Source organism: Mrakia frigida (assembly GCF_051309035.1).
Source record: "Mrakia frigida strain ATCC 22029 unplaced genomic scaffold BDY24scaffold_55, whole genome shotgun sequence".
Taxonomy (NCBI): domain Eukaryota; kingdom Fungi; phylum Basidiomycota; class Tremellomycetes; order Cystofilobasidiales; family Mrakiaceae; genus Mrakia; species Mrakia frigida.
Genome location: NW_027481226.1, coordinates 1 through 20,212, shown reverse-complemented (window position 1 = coordinate 20,212; position 20,212 = coordinate 1). Strand labels below are relative to the sequence as shown.

General features: G+C 54.2%; 9 protein-coding genes across 9 annotated transcripts; 4 read left to right on the top strand and 5 right to left on the bottom strand.

Annotated features, from left to right (window-relative positions):
• Positions 1 to 20: 20 nt before the first annotated feature.
• On the bottom strand, positions 21 to 3,376 carry CRS1 (cysteine--tRNA ligase; the record flags this gene model as incomplete). Its single annotated transcript, XM_076637610.1, has 13 exons — positions 21 to 394; positions 455 to 620; positions 689 to 938; positions 1,015 to 1,121; positions 1,194 to 1,319; positions 1,414 to 1,521; positions 1,600 to 1,803; positions 1,898 to 2,245; positions 2,322 to 2,447; positions 2,521 to 2,796; positions 2,885 to 2,981; positions 3,073 to 3,161; positions 3,251 to 3,376. The coding sequence occupies 13 exons, from the start codon at positions 3,374 to 3,376 to the stop codon at positions 21 to 23; spliced, it is 2,397 nt and encodes a 798-aa protein (XP_076492173.1).
• Positions 3,377 to 4,192: 816 nt separating this feature from the next.
• CDD1 (cytidine deaminase) lies at positions 4,193 to 5,238 on the bottom strand (the record flags this gene model as incomplete). The annotated part of the gene is made up of 6 exons (XM_076643952.1): positions 4,193 to 4,339; positions 4,456 to 4,528; positions 4,623 to 4,663; positions 4,846 to 4,889; positions 4,982 to 5,089; positions 5,178 to 5,238. The coding sequence occupies 6 exons, from the start codon at positions 5,236 to 5,238 to the stop codon at positions 4,193 to 4,195; spliced, it is 474 nt and encodes a 157-aa protein (XP_076492172.1).
• Positions 5,239 to 5,338: 100 nt separating this feature from the next.
• BDY24DRAFT_356467 (SelT/SelW/SelH family protein) lies at positions 5,339 to 6,429 on the top strand. Its single transcript, XM_076637801.1, has 3 exons — positions 5,339 to 5,615; positions 5,746 to 5,961; positions 6,058 to 6,429. Exons 1-3 carry the CDS (start codon positions 5,373 to 5,375, stop codon positions 6,136 to 6,138), a joined length of 540 nt encoding a protein of 179 aa, XP_076492171.1. The 5' UTR covers positions 5,339 to 5,372; the 3' UTR covers positions 6,139 to 6,429.
• Positions 6,430 to 6,699: 270 nt separating this feature from the next.
• Positions 6,700 to 9,210, top strand: BDY24DRAFT_404665 (Zn(II)2Cys6 transcription factor domain-containing protein). The gene is made up of 3 exons (XM_076642531.1): positions 6,700 to 7,069; positions 7,155 to 7,502; positions 7,602 to 9,210. Exons 1-3 carry the CDS (start codon positions 6,790 to 6,792, stop codon positions 8,906 to 8,908), a joined length of 1,935 nt encoding a protein of 644 aa, XP_076492170.1. The 5' UTR covers positions 6,700 to 6,789; the 3' UTR covers positions 8,909 to 9,210.
• On the bottom strand, positions 9,211 to 13,039 carry MSD1 (aspartate--tRNA ligase MSD1). Its single transcript, XM_076642530.1, has 12 exons — positions 12,708 to 13,039; positions 12,411 to 12,504; positions 11,992 to 12,301; positions 11,734 to 11,854; positions 10,980 to 11,620; positions 10,719 to 10,856; positions 10,500 to 10,643; positions 10,359 to 10,419; positions 10,102 to 10,280; positions 9,908 to 10,018; positions 9,743 to 9,827; positions 9,211 to 9,623 (listed from the first exon to the last, which is right to left on the bottom strand). Exons 1-12 carry the CDS (start codon positions 12,961 to 12,963, stop codon positions 9,460 to 9,462), a joined length of 2,304 nt encoding a protein of 767 aa, XP_076492169.1. The 5' UTR covers positions 12,964 to 13,039; the 3' UTR covers positions 9,211 to 9,459.
• Positions 12,977 to 15,483, top strand: NPT1 (nicotinate phosphoribosyltransferase). The gene is made up of 11 exons (XM_076642529.1): positions 12,977 to 13,034; positions 13,113 to 13,246; positions 13,344 to 13,473; positions 13,584 to 13,801; positions 13,934 to 14,009; positions 14,121 to 14,337; positions 14,429 to 14,517; positions 14,599 to 14,987; positions 15,066 to 15,113; positions 15,191 to 15,205; positions 15,275 to 15,483. The coding sequence occupies exons 2-11, from the start codon at positions 13,196 to 13,198 to the stop codon at positions 15,344 to 15,346; spliced, it is 1,305 nt and encodes a 434-aa protein (XP_076492168.1). The 5' UTR covers positions 12,977 to 13,034; positions 13,113 to 13,195; the 3' UTR covers positions 15,347 to 15,483.
• BDY24DRAFT_404656 (uncharacterized protein) lies at positions 15,468 to 16,258 on the bottom strand. The gene has a single exon (XM_076642528.1). It carries the CDS (start codon positions 16,015 to 16,017, stop codon positions 15,634 to 15,636), a length of 384 nt encoding a protein of 127 aa, XP_076492167.1. The 5' UTR covers positions 16,018 to 16,258; the 3' UTR covers positions 15,468 to 15,633.
• Positions 16,259 to 16,381: 123 nt separating this feature from the next.
• On the bottom strand, positions 16,382 to 18,212 carry BDY24DRAFT_372750 (uncharacterized protein; the record flags this gene model as incomplete). Its single annotated transcript, XM_076638216.1, has 6 exons — positions 16,382 to 16,542; positions 16,571 to 16,652; positions 16,738 to 17,478; positions 17,646 to 17,847; positions 18,004 to 18,069; positions 18,178 to 18,212. 6 exons carry the CDS (start codon positions 18,210 to 18,212, stop codon positions 16,382 to 16,384), a joined length of 1,287 nt encoding a protein of 428 aa, XP_076492166.1.
• Positions 18,213 to 18,614: 402 nt separating this feature from the next.
• Positions 18,615 to 19,614, top strand: FMN1 (riboflavin kinase; the record flags this gene model as incomplete). The annotated part of the gene is made up of 6 exons (XM_076637048.1): positions 18,615 to 18,768; positions 18,874 to 18,950; positions 18,981 to 19,091; positions 19,181 to 19,201; positions 19,290 to 19,371; positions 19,523 to 19,614. Coding segments are annotated over 6 exons (537 nt in total), but the record flags the coding sequence as incomplete, so codon positions are not given.
• Positions 19,615 to 20,212: the final 598 nt, after the last annotated feature.

Here is a 20,212-nt window from a genome sequence, read left to right as displayed (position 1 = left end):
AAGAAACCTAATCAGATGATTTATTTACTCAACGAGATATTCTTCACTCCCTGCTCCAAGCTCCATTTTTCGTACTCGGCGTTCCCCTTCACCTGAGCCTCGAAGTCCTTCCCAGCCTTCTTCACCTTCGACTTGCTCAACTCGACTCCCTCCCCATCCTTCGTCGGAAGTCCCCTCTCGTCCCAAGCCGAGTACGTCCCCTCGGAGACGTGAGGAGGCTTGAACATCTCGGAAGCAGGGATCTTGAGCTTCTCCATTTTAGCGACGAGTTTCAGTCGAGTGGCCTCCTTCAGAGCGGCGGATTGGGAAGCCTTGAGAGCGGCGGCGGCGATTTTGGAGTCTCGAGCTTCGATGAGGGTGGAGGCTGGGACGAGTTTGACGAGGGCGTGACCATCTGTGGAGGAAAGAAATAGTCAGATGGGTCGGAAGAGGACGAAGAGGGAGAGGAACGAACCAGGTTGATCGTCGAGAGCAACTCCCAGCTCGACGAGCTCGTAGTCTCGAATGTGATCCGTGAGAGCGAGAGTTTCCGAAGGATCGGCTTTGGCGATAGCAAGCTTCCTGACTTCGTCTCGGAAGGCGGCGAGAGCTCGAAGGTAAGGAAGCAAGATCGTCTCCCTCTGCAAATCGAGACGCGTCCATCGTCAGCGGCCTCTCCTTTCTTGAAGAACATCTGGAGCAGACTCACATCAGCACCCTCTCCCTCCTGCCTCTTCAGCCCCCACCCAATCTCATTCGACTCTCCCTCTCCCAGTCCAAACATCCGCAGCATCCTTCCGATCCACTCAGCGACGGTCCGAGCGGGAGCGAGGTTGGGTCGCTTGAGCTGAAGGTAGACGTTGGCCTTTCCTGTGAGCTCGGAAAGAGTTTGGAGAGCACCGACGGTGTCGAAGTTGTTGCAGAGAGCGACTCGGAAGGCATGTTGGGCTTGGGCGAGGCTTCAAGAGAACGAGAGAGAGAGAGAGGGAGGTCAGAAGGAGAGACGCGTCGTTCATCGAGAGGAGTTGAACGTACTTTTTGGTCAAGAGCTTCTCCTCCTCGTCGTAGTAATGCTTTCCATCGAAGTCTTGGGGCTTGGCCTCGGCCTGGAGAAGTCGAGCCTTGATGTTGGCGAAGAGGTTCTGCGAGAAAGTAACGAAGAGGAAGCGAGATCAGGACGCGTCCTTTGCCAGCTCAAGGAGACAAGAACTCACGTTGAAACTAGCTTCCAGACCCTTAGCCTCCTGCATAGCTGACTCCTTGAAGTCCATCTTGGCGTTCCAGGTCTGGAGCATGAACCCGAGTCGAAGTTGCCGAGGAGTGAACTTCTCAAGGGCTTGCTGTAAGAGCGGGACGAAACGAACGAAGCAAGACCATGGTCAGTTTGACTGGAAAGAAAGCAGATGGGTCGTCGGAACACGAGGAGGAACGGACCTCGATGGTGATGAAGTTCTTGAGAGACTTGGACATCTTAAGGCCCTCGATGTGAAGGTGACCGGTGTGGAAGAAGTAGTTGACCCACTGCTTGCAGTCGTGGTAGGCCTGTTCGAAAGTAAGTACGGATCAGTAAGGACGAAGAGGAAGAAGGAGAAGCAAAAGGAGAAAAGAAGAAGAGCTCACCTCGCTCTGAGCCATCTCGTTGTCGTGGTGAGGGAAGATCAAGTCGATTCCTCCAGAGTGGATGTCGATCTGTCGTCCGAGAACCTCGCTCGCCATCACCGAGCACTCGATGTGCCATCCAGGTCGACCCTGACCCCAAGGAGAAGGCCAGAAGGGCTCTCCAGCTTTCGAGGACTTCCAGAGAGCGAAATCGGACGGCGAACGCTTGACGAAGGCGAACGAGGTGAGGGAACCTGAGATGAAGATCGGACGAGAGTCAGCAAGCGAATAAACAGAGCTGATCGTTTAATTCGAGAACTGAAGACGACTCACCCTCTCCCTCATCGATCAACCTTGAGTTCCCTTTGCTCCAAGGCGCCAACTTGGCGTAGTTGTGCTCCCACTCCTCCTGCGTTCCATCCTCGTTGACCTTCCTTCCATCGAAAGCAGCGACGTCGAAGTAGATGCTACCGTCTCCATCCGAGTAGGCGAATCCTCGCTCCTCGATCTTCTCGACGAATCGAACGATCTCAGGGACGTATTCCGAGACGCGAGTGACGGTGTCGGCGGGCAGGACGTTGAGGGCAGCCATGTCCTTGTTGAAAGCGTCCTCCCAGAAGGCAGCGAGGTTTCGAGATATCGAAGGAGCAGTGAGGAGGTGGCCGTGCTGCAGACCAGAAGAGAGAACAGGGATCAGCGAAGGCAAAGTAAACTGGAGAAGTTTGAACGAGACGAGAACGGACCTTCTTGTCAAGAATCACACTCAGAGGATCTGAAACTCCCTTGATGAGTTGGTGAGCGATCTCGAGAGAGTTCTCTCCCTTGGACAACGAGGTTTCGGCTGATTTGATGGAAGCTCGAGCGACGGTCTGCGAGAAACCGAAGAGAAAGAAAGGCGGTCAGCCCAACGAACGGGATCGGACACGAGAGCTGTAGACTCACCAAGACCTTCCAGTACATGCTGAACTTCTCCTCCTTCGCCTCGAGCTCAATCCTCCAAGCCTCCTCCTTCTGGTACTTTCCAGCGAGCACCTCGTCCCAAGCAGCTTCCTCCTGTCCTTGAGCAGGGATGTCGGTGGGAGCAAGGAACTTTGCGATGTTCTTGTTGAAGAAGAAGACCCAGGCTTCTCGAGTGTCGGCGATGAGTTGAGGAGTAAGAGAGGTGGTGGAAGCATTGAGTTCTCGGAGCAGGTGTTCTTGGCGAGCTCGAACGATGATCTGAGGCGAAGGGAAGGAAGGACAGAGGTCAGCTCGAGCTCGAGAGGGCTGAAAGGGGGGAGCAGAGTGCGAGCTCGTCAGAACTGACCTTGTCTTCGATGTCGGTGATGTTTTGAACGAAATGAACGTCGTAGCCAAAGTAGTCCCTCATGATACGACGAAGAACATCCTGGGTGACGTAGTTTCTGCAGTAAACAAGTGGTAGAGTCAGTTTCAAAAGAGAAGGAAGGAGGGGAGGTTGAGCTCGCTTCCTTTTTCGGCTCGATGGAGACTCACCTGGCGTGACCCATATGAGAAGCGTCGTAAACGGTAGGACCGCAGTTGTACCAGGTGACCTGTCGGGATCGCATGGGAATGAACTCGACCTGAGGAGGGAGAAGTAGAGAGGCGAGGAAAGGAAGGGGAACGAGTGAGCTCGACCGCTTCTTTTGTCTCGAGAAGAGAGAGAGCTCACCTTGGATCTAGTCAAAGAGTTCCACACTTTAAGTACAGGTTCTTCGAGCTCTACTACTGGAGGAGTCCATGTCGGTTGATGAACTTTGGAGGTCGAAGCTGCCGGTGCAGAGGTCGATGTCGACATTTGAGCGGAAGGAGGGAGGAGGAGGACGAGAGGAAGAAGAGGTCGTCGAGCGATGAAGGGAGTTGAAAGAAGAGTTGAAGGAGAAGTTTGTCTAGATGTGGTTGTCCTCAGAGTCTTCGCGAGCATACACAGTAGCCTCGAAGGTGGAAGTTGGAGGTGGGAGAGAGGAGGTCGTAGTTGAAGAACAAGACGTTGAGGTCGAGTCAACTTCGAGATCGTCGAGTCTACTTCTCCCTCTGCCGCCGCCAGCATCAAAGATAACAGAATTTCAAAAAAGCACTGCAACCTCGAACTGCATCTGCGTTGCCTCCTCAAGATCTCAAACTTGTCGAAAATCTCCTCCGTGGAAGCAGAGCTCGCCTCCCTTCGAATCCGGTCAGCTCAACCTCCCTCGCTCCTTTCTTCCCTCTCTTCCCATCATCCCTTTCCCACCTTTTTCGCTTCTCTCAACAATGGCATCTTCCTTAACCTCACCTTCAAGCACTTCTCTTCTCTCCTTCCCCATCGAGATTAAAAGGGGAGATCCTTCGCTTGTGCGATCCCACCTCTCGAGTCTCCCTCGCCTTCCTCAAGCTCTCCTCGCCTCTCCTCTACCGACATGACATATCACCATCCAAGGTCACGCCAACCTCCATGGACTCTTCAGGCAGACGTGAGTTGTAAGATAGCCTGTTCTCTAGGTCCTAAGGATTAGGAAGACAGAGGAACGTGGCTTCTCGTCAAATCATCGTCAATCAATCGTCGCGTCGTTCCGTTCTCCTTCCCTTCTTCCTCCACTAGATCACTCTTCTCGTCTTCTTCCTAAATAATCACAAATCAAGGCCTCCTCTCGAGCTCCAACTCCCCAGGTCCGAAGCTCATAGGCAGCAGCTCTCCGAGAGTCATCGTGACGGTCGTGTCTCCCTCCTTCGACGCGGTGTACTCTCCGGCTTGGTAGACAGAGGAGACCATCACGATGGGGGTCTGTGGGGAAGCAGCATGGAAGATTTGTGTGTGTGTCAGTTTGCGCAGAGATGTGGAGCTCTGAAAGTGAGCCTAAGAGTGAGAGGAAGTGACAGAAAGAAAGAGGGAGAACGAACATCAAGAGCACAGAACTCCCGGATGAATTGACGGCAGATTCCGCATGGCGAGATGGAGGGTGTAGGAACATCGCTGAGGCAGGGGAAGCGAATGGAAACGAGTGGGAGTTCAGCTGAGGCAGAAAAACGGACGACGCGTCGGAAAGAAGAGAGAAAGAGGGACGAACGAAGAAACGGCGATGGCGAGGAACTTGTTGCTTCCTTCACTCTGTAAATGTAAGCGAACAACAGTAGACTTCCAGTCAGCTCCTCTGCTGGAGTTCCCAAAAAGCTAAACTCGTCGAGTCCTTCGGATCTCTCGAGCTTCCTCTCCGCCGAAAGACCAACGCTCTCGCATGGTTCCTCATCAGCCTGCTCCTCAAGTGAGAGAAGGAAAGTTGAAGGACTCACGACAGCCTTGACGAGAGCGGTTCGCTCAGCACAGATTCCAGCACCTTCAAAGCGAAAGAAGGAAGCCAAAGGTCAGCTCATTCGTTCTTCGTTGAGCTCGACGATCTCCTTCATCGTCCTCCTCTCTTTCACTCACCGTAGGAAGCGTTCTCGATGTTGGCACCCTTGATGATCTGACCGTCGACAGTAAGGAGAGCGGCTCCGACTCTGAACTTGGAGTAAGGGGCGTACGAGCCTTCCTTCGCTGTGAAGAGAGGAAGAGAGGGAGGAGATAAGGGAGGGAAAGGGAGGTGAGCTCGTCTCTTCGAGAAGCTGTAGAGGGTTGAACGAACCAGCGAGGGCGGCAGCGATCAAGGATTCGTACTGCTCGGAAGTAGGAGTAGGTGCGGACATATTTTGAAAAGGTTTGAAAGAGGGAGATGGCGTTGGAGGGAAGGAAGGATGAGCTTTGAGCTCGAGTTTGAGCCTCGAAAGCTCACCTCCACCTTTGACTCCTTCCCTCTAACCACCAGCATCTTCAGATCACCATGTCAGCTCCCATTCCCACTCAATACTGCTCCACTGGACTCTGTCCTCCCACAACCTCGGACGAATCTACGACTTTGACGTCGACGTCGGCAGAGCTCAACGCACCCTCTCCTCCTCTTCCTTCCTCCTCGACGTTTGACTCAACGACGGTTCTGGACCCTCTTCTCGACGCTTCGACGTTCACCGCACCCCGCTTAGAGATCACCCAAGGCTGGAGAGTGGTAATTGAGTTCTGCGATCGAGTGAGTAACCCTTTACCGAGAAGGAAAGGAGGGAGGGAGGAAGTCCAGCTCGTCCATCGCCTTCCCTTCCTCCGCTCTTTCTTCATACCACGAGCTGACTTCCTCTTCCTTCCTCGCTCTTCTCTTCCAGTGCCGATGGCTGCATCGAGCAGCGTGGGTTCAAACCGAACTCTTCCTCACCTTCCCTCCGCCAGCTCTCGTCGCCATCAGCTTGATTCCTCTCAACACTCAGGAGACCGGAGGGCGGTTCAGAGTTTGGTTGTTTAAGGGTCAGGAGGAAGGGAAGCAGGGAGAACTCGTATGGGACAGGAAGATTGAGGGAGGGTTCCCTGAGCTGAAGCTGCTGGTGAGTGCTCGTTATCTGGGAGATGGATCGAGAGCAGGAGCGCGGCGAACGACGTTGCTGACCCGTTTCGTTTCGCATCGCCTTCGGCTTGAGCAGAAGCAACGAATTCGAAACCATGTCTCGCCTGCTGTTTCGCTGGGGCATAGTGACAAGACGTCTGGGAAGGCTGAGGCTTGAACAGGAGGCCAGCTGGAACGCGACGTCCCGGACGATCCCTTCAGTTTATTTTCTTCTTCAGCCAGTAGGAGATCGATATTCTCACTCGGTCTCGTTTTCTCGAGCTGACCCTTTTCTTATTTCTCCTTCCTTGCAGGGATCGGACGCTCGACATCGTTTCGTTGGGCGACACTCGCGTCGAGAGTGAAGAGGGGGAGCACTTTCGAATTGACTGCACTCTAGAGCTCGAGATCGAATGGAACATCTACTTCCTTCTTCTTTACGGTAGATGAACGACTCAAAGGTTCTTCTCTACACCTCCATCTCTCTGATGAAGAACCAAAGGAAAGGGAAGCGGTTCCGACTCCATGACGAGCGGCTTGACAAGAGCCCAAACGCCCCTCCCTACAGTTCTACTAGAGCTCTGGAGAGCGGAGAGCGGTTGAACTCTTCCCTGTTCCCTTCTTGCTTCCAGGAAGAAAACTTGAGCCTCTGAAGGAGATTTCAGAGGAAGACCAAACAACTCTATCGGATCCAAAAGCGGGCCTGGACTCGCCTCCATCCTCCCTCTCCTTCCCTCTCTCCTCCACCTCTCCCTGACCACCTGAAAGATCGGCCCCACAAAGGTCAGCTTCCCTTTTCTTCTCTCTCAACCACCATCTCCTCCTTCTGATGTCCTCCTGTGGTTTTAGATCTCCTCAGCAACAGCTCTTTGTTGAGATGGAAGGTCAAACATTCGACTCGCCCGTCATTCTTCCCGACCAAACGCCCGGAGACGAAGGACGCAACGAGCTTCAACCAGAAGACCAGCAAGCACGGCCTTCTCGTCTCTACGCTCTCTCTCCTGGACCGTCTCCTGAAGGATTGCCAGTCAGGTTCGAAGGGAGTGTTGCCGGAACCGGGGAGGAGGAGGGGGCTCAAGACGAGGTTGGTTTGTACGCTGCTTTGGGTTGTACGTTCCTCCCTTCCTTCCTTCTTCAGCTTGTCGGATTTTAGCTAACTATGCTATCCGTCTCTCTTTGTTACGCTTTCTGTAGACGACGATGGGACGAGTCGCTTCCCAGCTCAGACTTTCGCTTGGGCGAACCAATCCTCCCGACCTGGTCTCCTTCCTCTCCCTCTTCCCTCCTCTACGGACCAGCAACCCGCTCCCAATCACTACCAGAGCTCTAAGCCATCCTCTTCACCCTACTACACTCAAAACGACGCTCAAAACTTCGAAGGACACCGACCAAACATGCATCAACCCTCCTCCTCCTCCTTCTTTCCTCCTCCACCTCCTCCTTCGCGCCTCTCCGCTCCTCCTCTCGGACAGCACGACGAGTCTTCCAGCTACAGCAGCAGCTATGGTTCAGGATTGGTTGCAAGACCCGAAACCTCTTCGAGTGAGTCTTGGAAAGCTTCTGTCGGCTCCCTGAAGAAGGAAGGTTCGGAAGGAAAGTGGTTGAGCTCACCGATCCGACGATCTCCCTTCTTTCTTTTAGATCTCGCGTCATCCATCGTTGGTCTTCGAGAGCTTGGGATGGACGAAGGAGGAGCGCCCTACGCCGAGGTCGTTGGATCATCCTTAAACGAGATATCACGAAGATCCGATGCAGCGAAACTGGAATCAGCGATGTCGTCAAGACTCCCTCTCCTCCCCTCTTCCTCGCCTCTTCCTCTCTCCCTTCCCTCTCTCCCTCAGCCATCTCCCTCTCTTGCAACCTATCGAGACACTCCTCCTCATTCGGCTCCTCACTACCAGCAGTCCCAGCAACTTCCATCGTTCTACCAACCTCCTCCGAGTTCTCGTCGACAATCGGACGCCTCGGATTATCGACCGTCGCCTTCGTCGTTCTCTTCCTACCATCACCAGCAGCGACCTCTAAACCTTCCTTCCCAGTACACGAACACCCTAAACTACCAATCTAATCGACCTTCCAACTATTACAATCCCTCGTCGACCAACGCAACCTCCCTCTTCCTCCCTCCTCCTCTCCCTCCTCCCACTCTCCCTCTCTCCTCCTCAAATCAACGACCACCCTCCCTCGCTCCCCTCGTCTTCCCTCCTCCTCCTTCTACCCACTCCGGATCCTCCACCTCGAACTCCTCCTCCCACCCAGCGGCCTCCAACTCTACCTCCCCGTCGAACTCCTCCTCTCTCCAAACCCTCCCAGCCTCGACCTCTCCACCCTCAACCGTCTCCTCTGCCCACTCCTCCAAATATCAGCATCCCACAGCTCCCAACTCCAAAACCAAACCAGCACCCAAACGAACTCCCATCGCCTGCCAGAGATGTCGAGCTCACAAGCTTCGTTGCCTCGGAGGTCAGCCCTGCGCTGGGTGTGCGAAGAGGAACGTCGGCGATTCTTGCACCTACGTCGTGGAGATCAAGAGGAGAGGCAAAGGGAAGACGAGGGCAGTCGTTCTTGCTCCCTCTTCGTCGACGAGCAAGGGGAGCAGTAGTCCGACGAAGGGAGGAGCGACGGTGATCGAGCACGTCGAGAACGAGGCGACGCCGGGCAGGAGGAAGGGATCTTCGAGATCGCCTGCAAAGTCGGCGGAGGGCAGGAGAGGAGGGAAGGGGAGGAAGTTGGATGTAGACGAGCTCAAAGACGAGGAAGAGGAAGGGGAGGACGGCGGTAGACCGAGGTTGACGGCCGGTGCGATGGAGGAGGACGTGGATATGGAGGAGGACGAGGACGAGATCAAGCTAGAGAACGCCGAGGAAGACGACGGGCAGCCTAGACGAGGGATGGACGGAGGAGGGGTCTCGTCGAGTTGGACGGCGGGCTTGGTGACGACCAAATGAAGGGGAGGGAAAGACGCGTCGTTGTTGTTCTCCTTGGTTTTTTCGCATGTTCTTGTTTCGTCCATCTCGTTTACGTATTCTTAGCTATTCCCATTTCTCTCACTGTATCGTTCGTTCGTTCTTTCTCCTTCTCTCTCGTTCTCCTAATAGTCTGTAGTTTACAAGGCCCGGTTCGTTCTCGATTTTTATCGTCTCTCGCTTTCTTCCTCTCGGGCCCTCGATGAGAGTCTTGTCCGCCATACCCAGAGGAGAGATGTTTCTTCTTCGTACTTTCCGAGACTCGAGAGGAGTAGCAAAACAAACGTATCGTATCAAGGTCGCGTCGAGTCGTCGTCAAAAAGCACAAGGGAGCAAAACGTCGTGAAACTATTGTTTAGATCATCTATAGCACCAAAATGGAGGTACCGAGAATGAGCGTGACGCATTTTCGATCGGCTACAAACAGGCTAAGAGCGAGATAAGTCGGTGCTCGCTGAAAGAGGATGAATCCCGATTTGCGACGAGTCGCTCTCAGCCTCGCATGCTCTCTTGGAGAAGTTGGAAAGTTTCGTTCAATCCAGCTTCCTCCTCTCGAGTCCGTACTCTCCTAGGGTGTCCTCAGGTATCGAGTTTGGCGAGCGGAAGACAGGGTCGAGGCTGTACGAGCTCTTTGGGAAAGCGATCACGTCTCTAATGTTCGGCGTGTCGCAGAGGATAGAAACGAGTCTGTCGAAGCCTGGGTAAAGATGCACCGCGGAAACGAGGTCAGTGAAAAGTAGGTCGGAAGAAAGAGAGAGCGAGGACAGAAAGGCTGCCTGGGAAGGAGGCCAGAGAGACGAGGGAGGGAAGACGAACCGAGGGCCAGGCCACCGTGGGGAGGAGCGCCGAAAGAAAGGGCTTTAAGGAGATGAGAGAAACGAGAGACTTCGTCGTCGTTGAGCTGAGAGGAGCAAGAGCAGAGAACGAGGTCAGCTGCGAAGAGAAGAAGGGACGAGGAGGCGACGCGTCAAGGAGCCGTACCTTCAGCACTTCTCTCAGAACCCACTCCTGCATCTTCGCATCGTGAATTCTCACAGATCCACCTCCGATCTCCATTCCGTTGAGGACGAGGTCGTAGTGCTGTCCTCGGACCTTGAAAGGACAAAGGGAGGGAGAGGGGAAGATTCAGCGACGTGTTCGTCGAACTTTGTTTCGGAACACTTCGTTGAGCTCACCTTCTCAACTCTCCCAGCCTTCAAATCTATCAGATCCTCCCAGACCGGGGCGGTGAAAGGATGGTGAGTTGCACTCCATCGACCGTGAGCTTGGAAGTCCTTGTCGGGGTCGGCGAGGGTGAAGAGAGGGAATTCGATGATCCAGAGGAAGTGAGGTTTCGCTGAGACGGCGAGGAGGTCTGGGGCAGGAGACGGATGAGATGAGCACTTGAAGGTGGGTCTGAATATATCGCGTGAAGAAATGAAGAGGAACGCACTCTTCTTCACGGCAGCAGACATCAACGCAAGTCGAACGCGTCCGAGATCGGTCGCTCCTCCCTGAAAGCGATAACACAGACGAGGTCAGCTCCTCGATTCCTGAAGAAAACAACGCCCGCGATGGTCTCCAACCTACTTACCTCAGGTTCTGACCCTCTCTTCTCGACCCAAACGACGCTCCCCTTCTTCAAACCCAAACCCGTCGCGAACGAGCTTCCCTCGAGCAAATCCTCCGGGCTCAGGTACCTCGACTTCAAGCTCACTCCGATGGTGAGACGGTCGACCTTTCGAAAGAACATAAACCAATCGGATCAGCTCTCAGAACCGAAGAGGTGATACGACGAGAACTCGAGACTCACCAACGACGGCTCCTCCTCCTTCGGGAACAACCTCGACGAAGGCCACTCCTTCGGCTGAACCAAAACATCCAAAGTCTGTTTCGATAACTTCAAAGCTTCTTGAGCTAACGAGGAAAGATGAGGAGTCGCTGATTGAAGCTAATTCGAACCCGACGAAGAGACGCGACGAACGAACGAACGCAGAAAGTCAGCGCTCCTTTTCGCCCTCTTCTCCCTTTCTTCCTCGCCTTCAGACCTGAGCAAGTTGAGTTGAAGACGTACCTCCAATCCAAATCTCAAATCAGGTTTATCACTCCCAAACCTCTCCATCGCCTCCCTGTACTTCAGCACTCTAAACCGTCCCTCCTTTCCCAAAACATCTTCCCCTTTAACCTCCTTCCAGATCTTCCCTACCATCCCTTCCACCACCTTCCTAACTTCTCCACCACCGATGCGCCAGCCATCGCTCTCTTTCCCATCCACCACTCCACCACTGACGAAACCCATCTCCAAATCGATCTGCGTGAACTCAGGCTGCCGATCCTTCCTCCCTCCTTCGTCCCTGAAGCATCGAGCAATCTGGTAGTATTTGTCTGTTACTCCCGAAGCGATGAGGAGCTGTTTGGGTTGTTGAGGGGACTGAGGGAGGGCGTAGAATTTGGGGGTTGCGCGTTTGGGAGGGGAGGGAGCTGAGGCGGGATTGGGAGTGGTCGAGGTCGATGCGGTCGGAGGAAAGGGCGGAGATGAAGAGGGAAAAGAATTGATGGATTCGGTGGAGGAGGAGGTGCTGGTAGGGCTTAGGATGGGCGTTGGTTGTTGGGAAGAAGTCATGGAAGCGGAGGAGACTCGAGATGGGACGAGGTATTCTCGAGCTCCTTCCGGGGAGGATTGGAGAAGGATGGGGGTCTCGATCTCGGTGAAGTCTGGTTGGATAAGTAAAACGCAATAGGAGGGTAAGAGGGGGCGAGGCTGGGACTAAGTGGAGCAGAGAAGGGCGAGCGGAGGTGACGAGCGACGCGTCGAGACATGAACTCACCCAGATCGTGCATGTAGTTCCTGACGATGTGAGCGACTTGGCTTCTCCTTCGAATGTTCTCAGCGAGTGCTTTTCTGCGAAGATCGAGGTAGCGGTACTCTGCTCGGACGTCCTCGGTAACCTTGAGTGAAAGCAAGACGTGTATCAAAGGAAAAGGCAGAGGAATTGTCAGTCCGCCGCTTTCGTTCCTCCGTGCCTTTTTTTGCCCTCGTACCCTTTTCTCGTAAACAGCTAACTCAATAGAACTCTGTGACTCACCATATTCTCCTCCGTAGGCCTAAAAGGCAACTCCCTCGACGCGGGATTCAACAACTTCCACTCCTTGACGTTGATCTCGATCTCCTCTTCGTTCCCCGTCCGACTCTCCTTCTTCTGAACGATACCCCGAACGGAAATGACGGATTCGATGGGGACGGCGAGGAGATCTAGGGTTGATGGTAGTGGGGCGGCGGCTTGGGGGGGAGAGGAGGAGAGGGCTGAAGGTGTTGGTGGTCGGTTGATTATGAGCTGAAGGGTTGACGAGCGAGAATCGAGGAGGTTGTGGAAGGATAGTTCGTGAGATGCACGTCTGAGGTATCAGCAGAGAGAAGAGCGGGCGAAGTCAGCTTCCAACGGTCAGGAGCTCCAGAAGGATGAGCGCGGGCTGAAAGACGAGAAGAGGAGAAGCGACGACTGACCTTGATTTGGTGAGCCAACCTGAGAGAACGACTTCTTGGCCGATCATGGATGATTTGACGTCGGCGTGGTAGTGAGTTCGAGCTGCGAAGGGACCTGGAGTGGTAGGAAAGGAAGAGGGGAGGAGGTGATGGTGAGCTTTGTTCGGAATGATGAAGGCGAGCTGGCTCTTTTCCTGCTGTTCACAACAACCTCTTGTTCACTGTAGGCTTCGACGGCTTTTTTATGCACGTTCGTTGAAGCCGATGCACGTTGCGATCTCCTCCAAAGCTCGAGAACAGGAAGGGAGGAAGACTGACCAAGATGAGATTGAAGCCTCACTCCAGCTTCCTCGTCTAGATCCTCCTCAGGATAAGGCTTGACGATAATCTTCGCCTCGGAAGCTGCTGACAAGTATGAGGAGACCTGTCTTTTCGAAGTTAAGAGATGCCCGGGGAGTGTCGAAGGTCGAGAAGTGAGAGGTCGAGCGAGGAAGGAAGAGGAGGAGGAGGAAGGAGAGGACGAGCTCAAACGACGGAAGGCGAGTCGACTGGCTCTTGCGACGGGAAGAGCCATCTCGAGCGTTTGAGTCGAGTGGTAGGAAGAGGAAAGAGGGGAGATCTGAGAGTTTTCTGCTGAAGTCGATGCTGATGGTTTGAGGCAAGAAGAGGGAGTGAGCTCGACGTCTTCTCAAAAAGGGAGAGGGTTTCGAAGTTCGAGCTCACGATCTCGCCCTTCTCCTTCTCTGACTCGATCCAGCTACCAACGACGACCTTCCTCGAAACCGATACCATCGCATCCATCGCCAATGTCGGGACCTTCAGTCATCACCTCCATCCTGGATACGGATCTCTACAAGGTGAGTTTGCAGCTCAAAGAAGGAGAGAGAGAGCTCAACCGATTCTGGTCCTTCCTTCTTGACTTCTGATCACTTCCTTTCCTTTGCTCGCCTTCAGTTGACGATGCAGAAGGCTATCTTCGTTCACTTTCCAACCCAAGAGGTCGAATACAAGTTCTACAATCGATCAGCTTCAACGATGAAGTTCTCTAGGGAATCCTTTGAGGCCTTCCAACAACAAGTTCAAGGTCAGCTCAGCTCGACCTCTCCTTCCTTCCCTCCCTCCCGCTCTTCTCCCTCGTCGCGTCTCGCTCTCACCTTCCAAGCTCACCATCGCTTCTTTCTTACCACTTCCTAGCTCTCTCCCAAATCTCGTTAACCTCCGACGAGCTTTCCTGGCTCCAAACCACCTGCCCTTACTTCTCCTCATCCTACCTCTCCTTCCTCGCAGCCCTCCGTCTCGATCCTGCCAACCAAGTCGAAGCGACCTTCGTCCCTCAACCAGAATTCGGGGAAGAGATGGGTGACATAGAGATCATCATCAAGGGGAAGTGGGTCGAGACGATTCTTTACGAGGTCAGTTTCTGTTTCGGTTCTCTTCTTAACTTCGAAGGAGGGAGGGAGACGACTCGTCGTTGCGAGACTGCAAGGCTACTGGATGAGATCTGACGGCCTCGCTCCTTTCGTTTGCGTGAGTGCTCCTTACAGGTCCCTCTGATGGCCATTCTCTCCGAATCCTACTTCCAACACGTCGATACAAACTGGTCGATAGATCAGACGTTCAGTTCGTTTCCTCTCTTCCCGTTTTTCCTCTCCTTCCCGCTCCCTTCTCCCCTCCCGCCCCTCAGCTGACCAACTCCTTTCGCCTCTCCCAACCCCTTTTACCGTTTCTCAGACCTCGCCAAACAAAAATCCCTCTCCCTGCTCTCCCTAGGCGTCGTCTTCTCCGAGTTCGGAACCCGTCGTCGTCGCTCCTCCGCCGTCCACAAACTCGTCCTCGAAGGGCTCATCGCAGGGGAGAAGGAGTACCTTGCTTCGGGTGGGAAGGGAGGGAAGCTGAATGGGACGTCGAACGTTCATTACGCGATGGTGTTTGGGTTGAACCCTGTTGGGTGAGTGGAGACGTTCTCCGCTGCGTCGAACGCGTCGAAAATCGAAACTGATCAGGATCTGACGCTGCTCGTCGGACTTGTTTCATCTTAGGACGATCGCCCACGAATGGATCATGGGATTGGCTGCTCTGAAGGGCTACGAGGTGGCGAACCCGTTGGCTTTGGATCTTTGGGAGGAAGGTTCGTTCTCTCCGTCTCCCCTTTCTCCCCCTTGCCCCGTCCCTCGCTCACTGCTCGCCCTTCACCCTTTCTACCATCCAGTCTACCCTCCTTCCCCTCTCTCGCCTCTCCATATCGCCTTGACCGACACTCTCTCCACCCCCATCTTCTTCCGCACCGCCTTCACCTCCCAACGAGCCCAAGCCTGGAAAGGTCTTCGTCAAGACTCCGGCGACCCTCTCCTCTACCTGCAGCGAACGCATAGGGTATATCGAGAGTTGGGCGTAAGTATGAAGGATAAGGTGGTGGTCTTCAGTGACGGGTTGGATCTGGAGATGGTGCAGAAGATTGAGGAGGAGGGGAGGAGGTTGGAAGGGGAGGATGGGGAGATGGGAGGTGGAGGAGTCAAGAGGAGTTATGGGGTCGGGACGTGGTTGACGAATGACTTCGAGAAGAAGGTGGGAGAGGGGAAGAGTAAAGCGTTGAACATTGTGAGTTTTTCGGAGGGGAAGAGGGAAGGGAGGAGAGAGGAGAAAGTGACGCGTCTCGTTTTGTCTTCGGTTTCGTAGGTGATCAAACTCTCCAAGATCGACGGGAAAGACTGTATCAAGATCAGCGTCAGTGATCGTTCTCCAAGCTTCCTCTATCGCTTCTTTGCTGACTTCGTGCTCTTCCGTGTTCGAACCACAAACAGGACGAAATCTCGAAGGTTCGTCTCCTTCTCTGTTTTCTTTCCCTCCCCGCGCTGATCCGTTCTTTTCTTTCTTGCTCGCATCAGAACACTGGAAACGCCGATACCGTCCGAGACGTCAAGGAGCTCCTCGGATTGACGAACGGCGACAAGAAGTAGGGAGGGGAGGAGAGTCGACACTTTGCTTTTGTTTTACGCTCACGTTCACGCACCTTTAGATGGGAGATTCGCATTGCGCTACGATACGTACCCCCACGCTCGTACAGGCACAAGTATACACCTTTGTTCGACGAGGAGAGTTTGAGCAAGCGACGATGAGCGTCGCAAGATCGAGTCGAGCCCGGAGCTCGACTGTTGCTTTCCGTTGCGGACCTCGAGAGCGACAACGGAGCAGAAAAAATCAATAGAGGTAGAAAGTGGCATCCCTGTGGACGAAAGCGAAGGGATTAAAGTGCAGAGAAGAGCAAAGGCGGGCAAGGTAACATGCGACGACCGAGCCAGAAGAACGAAGGAGAAAAGCGAGGCGATGGGTGCAAAAAGGGAGAGAGCGAGAGCGAGCTGAAGACGCGGAGGTGTGAATAGAGGTATAAGCAAGAGTAGGAGGTGAAATGCGAAGGGGAGGAGTGGAGAGGAGAGCGGTATCCGAACGACGACGAGTGATGTGAAAGGAGAAGCGAAGACGAAGACGAAGACGAAGGGTGATGCGAGTGTCCGAATATGGGAGTAACGAGTAAGGGAATGCGCGAGAAGGTAGGTAGAGGAGTTAAGGTAACCAAAATTATGCAAGAGGTACGTGAGAGCTGAGAGGGAGGGAAAGCGACAAGGGTCATTCGTAGAAAATGGGATCGACGTCCTCGTCCTCGACGACGCGTTCGTTGACCGAGCTTCGTTCAAACTGAAAAGAAACGAGCAAGTATTAGAGAAAAGGTCAGACACCGCACGAAGCTCCAGAAGGTCCAAGAAAACTCACGTCTGGTTCATCCTCTTCCTCCTCTTCCTCCTCCTCGTCCTCTTCCCCAGCCTCCTCCTTCCTCCTCTGCTCCACGACACTAGGTCTCTCCCCAATCCTCTTCCTCCCCAAATGATCCAACAACGCCCAGCCTTTTTTCTCAGCCATCACCTCCCAAGATTCCACCCTCCCTTCCGCTCGGTGCTCCTCCTCGTCCCAGTCCAACTCCAAACACCACATCTCCTTCAACTTGGGCCAGCTCTCCGGAAGCATCCTGTCGAGGGACGAGTCGAAGAGTCCCTCTTCTTCGGGCTTGAGTGGTTCGACGAGGACGGGCGCGCCGAAGCGGAGGATTTCGATGGAGGGGTGGCCGAAGTAGACGAGGTAAGAGTAGAAGTAAGGGCTGCTGATGGTCATGGAGAGGAGGTTGGGACAGAAGACGGTGGTCTCGGAGGGAACGTGGTCGTCGATTCCTCGGAAGGCGAAGTGGAGGTGCCGAAGTTGGGGACCGTAGAGCTGGGAGGGACGAAGGAAGAGAATGGGGAGGCAGAGTCAGGAACGACGCGTCGAGCGAACGAACGATAAGCGGAAGAGAACTGACCTTAAGCAACCTCAAGAGTTGAGGCTCGTACTCCCTGTCCTGGATGATCTGGTAGGTCGAGAGGTAGAGCGTCTTGAGCTTCGGCAACGGCCTCTTGAAGTCCTGAGCTGGTTTCGGGACCCAGTGGATCGAGAGCGTCTCCACGTCGTCGAGGTCGATGTTCGTCGCCGGAAGAGTGTGCAGCCCGTTCATGGTGATCTCCAACGTCTTGAGCTTGACGACCGTAGACATCGAGAGTCGCTTCGGGTGACGTTTCTTCAACTGCTTGAGCTGCTTCGCGATCGTCTTCGCCTTCTCCCTCTTCATCGCCACCTCCGGCGTCGAAGCAGAATCACTCGTCTCTCCCATCCCACCTCCAGCTCCTCCAGGTGTCATCAACCGATTCGAAACCTTCCCCTTCCCCTTTCCCTCGTAATCTTCGTCGTCCTCAGCCTCGTCGACGGCCTCGATGGTAGCGGTGTCGATTCCGTCCTCCTCGTCCTCGACGCTGTACCTCTCGAAGTTGAGGTCGTAGTTGGTGGTGAGGAGCCTGAGGTCATTTCGGAGGGATAGTTCTTCGAGCCTGGGGAACTCTCCGACGAAGTAAGGGGAGGCGACCGAGTTGGAGTACCAGTAGACCGGCCAGAAGCATCGGACGCGAAGCTTCAGCTCAGGGTAGAGTTGGATGGTTTTGAAGAAGCGAGCGAGAGCTCGATCGGATTTGACGACGATTTCTTCGTAAAGGATGGGGTAGGAGAGGTCCTGAGGGTGTCGAGGAAGAGGAAAAGAAGGGAGAAATCAGTCTTTGAGGCGATGTTGTGAGGCGACAGGGTGCGAGGATCCCTCCCCTCCCTTCCCTCGCCACTCCCTGCCGTCCAACTTTTTAAAGCGAACAACAAAGACGCGTTCTATGTGAAAGCTAGACTTACCTTGTACGCCTGAGATACCTGAGAAAGAGTGATGAGCTCTTGATTGGCCAGGTAGACGTCCTCTTGCGACTGATGAAGGTAGATTCGGTTCGGAAGCTCGACGAGGGAGAGGATGATGAGTCGATGGATCTCGACGGGAAGGCTGATGATCTTGGAGGAAGATCTGTAGGCAGGGGAGGAAGGTACAAGACCATGCCTGAGGCTGAATGGAGAAGGAGGGAGAACGAGTGAGAAGTGGGAAAGGGAGGGAGGAGGGTGGAAAACAAACACGGCGAGTTCAGCTCTCGTTCCCTCCCTTCCTTCCTCGTCGCGTTCAAGAGGATTTTTCTGCGACTCCTAGGGGGAACGAACTACTCACGTAAAGATCCCACTCGACGACGGTCCTAGAGACGTGAGGGGGGAAGAAGTAGTGTCGGCTGGGGAGCTGGGAGAGGACATAGAAGAGCAGGGAGAAGGAGGTGAGCTCAACGCGTTCTCTCGCATCCACCGTTCTCGTTCGGTGGCGAACGAAGGAGAAGAAGGTTGAACTTACGGAGAAGGAACGTTGGAAGACGCGACTGAGGACATGGTCGAGGTGTACGAGCTGGCTCGGTGAGCTGGACTCGAGACAAGGAGAGGAGGGAGAAGAGAAGGGAAGGAACAGAGGAGGAATGTGGTTGAGAGCGAGAAGGTGAAGGCTCTCTTACCCTGGCCTCAAATCCATCAACGGAGTCAAAAAAAAATCAGATCGAGTTAGGGTGCACCACTCTCACTCTATACCACTCGTTGACTCCACCCACTTTTTACTTCGAAAAAAAGAGCACGAGCTCCGCGGCGAGGGCTGAACCGGAGAGGAGGGTCAAACGAAGTCACCTCCAACCAGCATCTCCTCCTTCCTCCCTTCCCTTCTCTTTATTTTCCTTCCACGCTACCTCTCCTCGTCTCCCCTCACGCTACTCCTCAACTATGTCCAACTCACCTCCTCGAGCTCCCGGTACTCCAGCGGAAACGGCGCCTCTCTCTCGTTCAGATCGACCTTCCGTCGTCGGACCAGAAGATCCCACGACTCCTTACCCTCTCTTCCTTCGAGGTTGCGTCCAAAAAGGCTTCGGACGAGGTTCCAAAGAACTCGGAATCCCTACAGGTACGTCCTTGACTCTCTTTTCCTGCTGAGAAAAGTCACTGAAAAAGACGAAGCGCTGACTCACACTTCCCTTCCTTCCTCCGACCTCTTGCTCTTCTTGATCAGCCAACCTCCCCGACTCTTCAATCCTTCCACTCACCGATCTCTCCCTTCGAGGAGTATACTACGGCTACGCTCGAGTTGTCTCCCACCCTACTCATGGAGCTTCTCAGTCCGGCCTCGCTACACCTGCTACGAGGTTGGAGGACATCGATCTCGAGATCCATCCCATGGTCATGTCCGTGGGCTGGAACCCTTACTATAAAAACGAGAGGTTGACTGCTGTTCGTGTCTCCCGCCCTCCTATATTCCCCAGGGAGTTTAGATACTGATCGATACGTCTTCTTCCTTCTGGCTGCTCTCGATGGAGTAGGAAGTGCACGTCATGCACGAGGTGAGCTTCCTTCCCTTTCTGCCCTCTTCTCTCCCACGCTTTTCCTCGTCTAAAGCTGACCTTGATCCCTCTATCTTTCTTCTCACAGTACGCATCCGACTTCTACTCTCACGAAATCATCGTTATCGTCCTTGGATACATTCGACCCGAGCTGAACTATGTCTCGAAAGGTTCGTTCGAGCTCATGCTTTCCTTCCCTCACCTTCCTTCCCTGCTCTGCCTCGTCCCTCTCCACCATCGCGAGCGATTGCCTTCGTTCTTTTCTCATCAATGAGAACGTTGACTGACCTTCTCTCTCTCCCTCGTTTGATTTATCTCGAGCAGAAGCCCTCATCGAAGACATCAACACCGACAAGCAGGTCGCCATCAACTCCCTCTCTCGTCCAGCCTACTCCGCCTACCGTTCGGACCCCTTCCTCGTCAACACCTCCTCCCCATCATCACCAGCAGAGTCGGTAGCCGCCAAGCTCAAGTCGCCGTTGGGCAAAAGCAAGCTCGGAGAGGAGATCTGAAGAGCGAGGGAGGGCTGAGCTTTTGAGCTTTCGCTTTGGTCGTTGAGGCTTCGCCGGCAAGCGAGCTGTCGCGTCTCGGGATGTATTTGTTGGTAGATTTGGCGAGTTGTAGGGATATGGAACGGGTCTTTGGGTGCTTGGTGCTGGGGTTGGAACGAGGAAGGGAGGTTGAAGTTGGGACGAGACGAGACGAGACGCGTCTGCCGTCTGGCTTGCCTAGCTTTGTTTTTGTTCTTTGATCTTCTACCCTTTCACACTCCCACGGTCTTCCCTGAGACGTGGTTGTTCCACAGCTCTTCGTTGACCTTGAGCATGTCGGACGAAGGGTATAGAGAAGGCTGCCTCGTCGCCCAGGTTTCGTTCAGCCTCAATTTCGGCCATCTCGTCCCTCCTTCCTCCCAACCCCACACCCACTCCCAAATCCCAAAAACTGCCTTAAACCTCTGCCTTAAACAAACCATGTCACCCTCTCCTCCTCCCTCCTCTAGAACCTACCCAT

Coding starts and splice junctions, on each gene's coding strand:
- BDY24DRAFT_356467 (XM_076637801.1), top strand. CDS start 5,373: ATGTCAGCTCCCATTCCCACTCAATACTGCTCCACTGGACTCTGTCCT. Junction 5,616..5,745: donor TAATTGAGTTCTGCGATCGA/GTGAGTAACCCT, acceptor CTTCTCTTCCAG/TGCCGATGGCTGCATCGAGC. Junction 5,962..6,057: donor TCCCTGAGCTGAAGCTGCTG/GTGAGTGCTCGT, acceptor CGGCTTGAGCAG/AAGCAACGAATTCGAAACCA.
- BDY24DRAFT_404665 (XM_076642531.1), top strand. CDS start 6,790: ATGTCCTCCTGTGGTTTTAGATCTCCTCAGCAACAGCTCTTTGTTGAG. Junction 7,070..7,154: donor TTTGTACGCTGCTTTGGGTT/GTACGTTCCTCC, acceptor CGCTTTCTGTAG/ACGACGATGGGACGAGTCGC. Junction 7,503..7,601: donor AAGACCCGAAACCTCTTCGA/GTGAGTCTTGGA, acceptor TCTTTCTTTTAG/ATCTCGCGTCATCCATCGTT.
- MSD1 (XM_076642530.1), bottom strand. CDS start 12,963: ATGGCTCTTCCCGTCGCAAGAGCCAGTCGACTCGCCTTCCGTCGTTTG. Junction 10,857..10,979: donor ATTTGAGATTTGGATTGGAG/GTACGTCTTCAA, acceptor GGTTCGAATTAG/CTTCAATCAGCGACTCCTCA. Junction 10,019..10,101: donor AGGCTGGGAGAGTTGAGAAG/GTGAGCTCAACG, acceptor TGTCCTTTCAAG/GTCCGAGGACAGCACTACGA.
- NPT1 (XM_076642529.1), top strand. CDS start 13,196: ATGTCGGGACCTTCAGTCATCACCTCCATCCTGGATACGGATCTCTAC. Junction 13,474..13,583: donor CTTCCAACAACAAGTTCAAG/GTCAGCTCAGCT, acceptor ACCACTTCCTAG/CTCTCTCCCAAATCTCGTTA. Junction 14,988..15,065: donor AGAGTAAAGCGTTGAACATT/GTGAGTTTTTCG, acceptor TCGGTTTCGTAG/GTGATCAAACTCTCCAAGAT.
- BDY24DRAFT_404656 (XM_076642528.1), bottom strand. CDS start 16,017: ATGACCCTTGTCGCTTTCCCTCCCTCTCAGCTCTCACGTACCTCTTGC.